This window comes from Marmota marmota, unplaced genomic scaffold (genome assembly GCF_001458135.2).
Source record: "Marmota marmota marmota unplaced genomic scaffold, marMar, whole genome shotgun sequence".
Taxonomy (NCBI): Eukaryota; Metazoa; Chordata; class Mammalia; order Rodentia; family Sciuridae; genus Marmota; species Marmota marmota.
In genome coordinates, this window is record NW_025999999.1 from 4,938,275 (window position 1) to 4,943,779 (window position 5,505).

General features: G+C 42.8%; 1 protein-coding gene across 1 annotated transcript in view; it reads left to right on the top strand.

The window, feature by feature from the left end:
- Positions 1–4,110: 4,110 nt before the first annotated feature.
- The window catches only part of Cnnm1 (cyclin and CBS domain divalent metal cation transport mediator 1), a 53,726-nt gene continuing 52,331 nt past the window's right edge, over positions 4,111–5,505 (top strand). Inside the window, 4 exon segments of the mRNA XM_015494880.2 lie at positions 4,111–4,937; positions 4,940–5,035; positions 5,037–5,165; positions 5,167–5,503. Coding sequence (XP_015350366.2) covers positions 4,719–4,937; positions 4,940–5,035; positions 5,037–5,165; positions 5,167–5,503 — 781 coding nt within the window. The 5' untranslated portion in view covers positions 4,111–4,718.

The window sequence follows — 5,505 nt, forward strand, 5'->3', positions numbered from 1 at the left end:
ACGTACTTCCAAAGGTTTTTCTGAGAATTAAATGAGTTCGTTTATGCCTTATAAGCTTTCTGTAAGAGCTACCTGGTATTGTTATATTTCTAACTTTTAAAATCATAGGCTCTGACTCAGACTGTTTATCTGTTTGGTCTCAACTACCCATTAATCATTGATTTTCACAGTCTCAATCAAAACCTCAGTTTTCTCAACTATTGTGAGGATTAAAGGGATAACGTACTTGGTGGGTAATAAGCACTCAATACATGTTAAGTAATACTATTAGGAAAAATAACATACTATAATAATCGTAAGGTAGTACAAAAAGTGAATAGAAGACAAAACAAATTTTTCATGTTCTTCCTAATGTATACACTATTTTCATTACACTGATTTGGGGGAATAGTTTATCCAGATCCCTCTATCTAGATGAGTCCCAAGTTATACACCCTGATAAAAACCTTTTTTTTTCCTACCAAGAATTGAACCCAGGGCAGTTAACCACTGAGCCACATCCCCAGCCTTTGTCTATATTTTATGTAGAGACAGGGTCTTGCTGATTTGCTTAGGGCCTCAGCTAAATTGCTGAGGCTGGCTTTGAACTCATAATCTTTCTGCCTCAGCCTCTGGAGCCACTGGGATTACAGGTGTGCACCCCTGATAGCACTTTGAACATAGCCTTCACAGGAGGGAGCGAGCAATTTCGGGTTCATATCTGTCTTCCTCTATAAAATCTAAGCTTCATCCTGGATGGCATCAGATACACCGAAATCCAGCATAGGGGCTGGCACTTTATCAACTAACAAATATTTATTGGATGGATGAATAAGTAATGAAATAAAAGCATTTTAACATATACATTCTGAAACAGCATACTCATGATATTAGAGGCAAATATTATTTCCTCCATCTAAGAATTGAGAAATTGCTCACTTATAAAACTAGGAAGATAGAAAACATTCAGATTCTGGGGAGCTATTTTTGGCAGCTCTTCCTTAGGAGATTCAGACCGGCTGAACCTGTCCCTGGGAATCCTTCAGTTGCAGCAGGGCTCTGGGAGCCCAGTACTTTTCCAGCACCTCCTGTTCAGCAAAAGGAAAAGTACTTGTCTCTCTAGATGATTTTCACTCGGGGTATGTAAGTCCTTAATCATGACGGAATAGAGACCAGAAAAATGTCTTTCAGTTCACAGGTGAGGAACTGGACTCAGAAACGAAAATTGTTTTTCATAAATCTAACACTTAATAATACAACCAATACAATCAGACCATTTTTACTGTTCTCTTTCTCTTCTCATTATAAAATTATGTTTATCAAAGAAGTTTTTATTACACCAAGGGTAAAACTCTTGACATGTTAAGAGGCAGAAGACTAGAATTGTACATATAATATATTCAATTATAAAATATATAAACATATGGAGAGCATGTGGTTTCTTAATTATTTAATCTATGTAGAAAATAAAAAGAAGTAAACCAAAATATGTGTTTACCTCTAATTCATAGTGTCATAATTCATTTATGTGTTTTCTTTGTGTTATTTTTGAAATATTTTATTTTGGTACCTACAGGGTTTTAAGGAATATCAACCTAAAGTTTCAAGGACATTTTAGTAGTCATTTAACCTGACCTGGATAGTAGACATAATAACATCTACTCAGGGCTCTTATGTGTGTAAGATAATAAAATGTAAAATTTCTTTGTAACTCTTCATTTTTGATAAAAGTATTAAATGTTTTTGTTGTGGTGATAAAATCCTGTGGCCTAAAAGAGGGGCAAGAATCCTTAGCATAACCGGTGTCTTTGTGCTGAGGGGTTTAGGTTGGGAGGGAAGAGAAATCTAAGATCAGGAGAGAAGTAAGAGTTTTTAGTGAGGATATACAACTTAGGGACCATCTAGAGAGAAGGGTCTGAAAAAACCCCAAAATGAGATGCAATGAAAATAGAAGAATTTATACATTAGGAAGAACATGAAAAATATTATATTTTGTGTCTTCTGCCCCTATTTCCTATATGAAGGGCTTACTCTATGCCACATACATTATTCCTTTTAATCTTCACAACAGTTGAGAAAACTGACAGGATCTACTGTATTTAAAGGTCATGGCAGGTTTATGGCCCATTCCCTGCAGAATGTGAAAGGCAAACTATAGGATATGACCAACACTTGCTAAGGCCTATCTAATGCCAAACAGAGAAGAAGCTATTTCCACTGTGGGTTATAAAAATTTGTGATGTAAAGAGGTTGTTCTTGGGCTGAGGTTGTGGCTCAGTGGCAGAGCGCTCGCTAGCATATGTGAGGCCCTGGGTTTGGTTCTCAGCACCCCTATAAAAAAATAAAATAAAGGTCCATTGACAACTAAAAATTAAAAGAGGTAACCTTTTCAAGGATGGTGTGTATTAGGCTTTATTCTTTGCAAAACTTTTCTGGCCAATTCTTTGCAGGCTCACAAATGCTACAGAAAATAAAATTTAACACATAGTAATGATTATTTTCATTGTCCAGAGGTGCCAAAGGTAGTATGTGAAATTGCTGTTACTTTTACATATTTAAATGTCATCCATGTAAGTTAGTATGGTCATCTTGGAAAACTGTAATGGAAGTACCATAGAAAACTAAAAACAGAATTGCCATATGACCCAGCAATCTCACCGAAGGGACTATACTGAAAGGATTTGAAATCAGAATGCCAAAGAGATGCCTGTATTCCTGGGTTCCTTGCAAGCTTACTCACAATAGCCAAGAGAAGGACCCAAGCTATGTCCATCAACAGATGAATAAAATTCAAACCACAGGAAATATCTGTTATTTGTGATAGCAAGGATAAACCCAGAGGGTAGTATGTTAAATGAAATAAGCCAGGTACAGAGACAAATGCCATATCACCTCACATCATATGTGGAATCTAAAAAGTTGAACTGGTGGAAGTAGAGTGGGTTGATGTTTACCACAGATTGGAGAGTAGGGTAGCCTGGGAAATGGGAGAAGCTGGCCAATGCCTATAAAGCTACAGCTAGATGAGAGGAATAAGTTGCCATTAATGTGATGTACTGTGAATTTTAAAACAGCTAAAAAGTGGATTTCAAATATTTTCATCACAAAGAAAAAATACATATGTGAGGTGATATGACAATTTTCCTGATTTCACCATTCCACAATGGAACAAAACATCACATTGTACCACATAAATATACAAAATTATTATGTCAAAAATAAGGGGGTGGAGTTATAACTCACTGGTAGAGTGCAGTGCTTAGCATGCATGAGGCCCTGGGTTTAATCCCCAGCACCAAAATAAAATGAAACTTATAAAAACCATGACTTTAATGATGCACTCCATTTGTGTACAATGAATTGAAATGCATTCTGATGTCATGTACAACTAAGTGGAACAAGTAAAAAAATAATAAATTTTTAAAAATGACTTCATTATAAATAAATAAATAATGACCTCTAGTAAATTCACCCAAGAGAAATGAAAACACATGTTCACACAAAAACTTGCACATAATTGTTTAGAGCTGCTTGATTTATAATTGCCAAAAATGGAGAATAACTCAAATTTCCTTTAATAAACTGTGACACATCATAAAATGGAATGCTACACAGCCATATTTTTAAAAAAGTACTGATAAGCACAACAATAGGGATGAATCTTAAATGTATTATGCTAATTTAGTAGGGGATGCCAGATCCAAAAAGACTACATATTGTATTATTCAATTTATGGAGAGGGAAACTATAGGGGAGAAGAGATGATAAACCTCCCCCCTCCCATTTCCAGGAATCCAACTCATTGCCTCCAATATGCTATGCAAGAACTCCACCACTGAGCCATAACCTCAGTCCTATAAGTTTTTAAAAGTCTCTGTCAACGGAACTTCCAGAGCCTAATCCTGCTCCCTAGAGGTAAACACTATTCCATTTCTTGTGTATCCTCTACATTTTAAATCTAATATTTACATATATGCATGTGTGTATATGTATACATATAAATTTATTCATAAAGATGTTGAACACAAAAGGTAGCAAATTCCATGCATTATTCTGCACCTTGATATTTTTCTGCTGTTACTTTAGAGACTTTTTCATATCACAAATACATTGGATCCATTGCATTCTTTTTTCTTGCAGCATAGTATTCCAGTACATAATGGTATCGATGTATTTCAAGTTTCTGAAGGATGGATATTCGTATCTTAAAAAGGAATTAAACTTAAATAATTTGGACATTTTTACAATATCAAAGGTCAGCTGGAGTTGAGAACAAATCTTAAAAGTTTTCACAGATTCAAAAGTAGCTTGCTTCCAGGTTATCTTCTCACGAAAGAGACAAACTCAAGTGGCAGCAAGACAAGGGAGACAGTGGGAAAATTCCTGAGCCAATAGGAAAGTGGTGAGGCCGGCAGGGAATTACTGCCGGGTAGCAGTTCTAGGAGGGGTGTCTTACTGCTTGAGTAGAAGGCCACTTCAAGCCAAACCTTCCCCAGGCTGCAGCTCAGACATACTAAAGTGTGTCCCGCTATGCGGGGTGCGGTGATGCTTGGCCACCTCCAGCCTCCCGCGGAGATCCTCCTCCCTGGCGGATTCTGAACCCCCACAGCCTCCGGCCCACGCGCAAGGGCAGCACACGTGGTGACCTGCCTGGGGCCGGGTTCCCAGCTCCAGCTCCTCCTCCCTCCAGCTCTCGCTCGGCTTTCTGCAGTATCACGTGCAGCCGCGCCGGGTGCAGGATGGCGGCGGCGGCGGCAGCAGCAGCAGCAGCAGCGGTGGGTGTCAGGCTCCGGGACTGCTGCAGCCGGGGCGCTGTACTCCTGCTTTTCTTTTCTCTGTCTCCAAGGCCCCCGGCCGCCGCCGCTTGGCTGCTTGGCCTGCGGCCTGAGGACACTGCTGGAGGCCGTGTGTCCCTGGAGGGGGGTACCCTGCGCGCTGCCGAAGGCACCAGCTTCCTCCCTGCGAGTCTACTTTCCAGCCTGGTGCCGCGGCCCCCGCTGCGCCGGTGCCCGCACCCACCCTTTCCCCCGGGGAGAACGGCACGGGCGATTGGGCCCCCACGGCTCGTGTTTATTGAGGAGCCCCCGAGCGGGAGCGGCGTGGCGCCCAGCGCAGTCCCCACGCGTCCCCCGGGACCGCAGCGCTGCCGCGAGCAGAGCGACTGGGCGTCAGATGTGGAGGTCTTGGGGCCCCCTGCGCCCCGGGGGCGTGGCGGGCTCGGCCCTGGTCCAGGTGCGGGTGCGAGAGCTGCGCAAGGGCGAGGCAGAGCGGGGCGGCGCGGGCGGTGGCGGGAAGCTCTTCTCGCTGTGCGCCTGGGACGGGCGCGCTTGGCACCACCACGGCGCCGCCGGCGGCTTCCTGCTGCGCGTCCGCCCGCGGCTCTATGGCCCAGGTGGGGACCTGCTGCCGCCCGCTTGGCTGCGGGCGCTCGGGGCGCTCCTGCTGCTGGCCCTGTCCGCCCTGTTCAGCGGCCTGCGCCTGAGCCTGCTCTCGCTGGACCCGGTGGAGTTACGGGTGCTGCGGAAC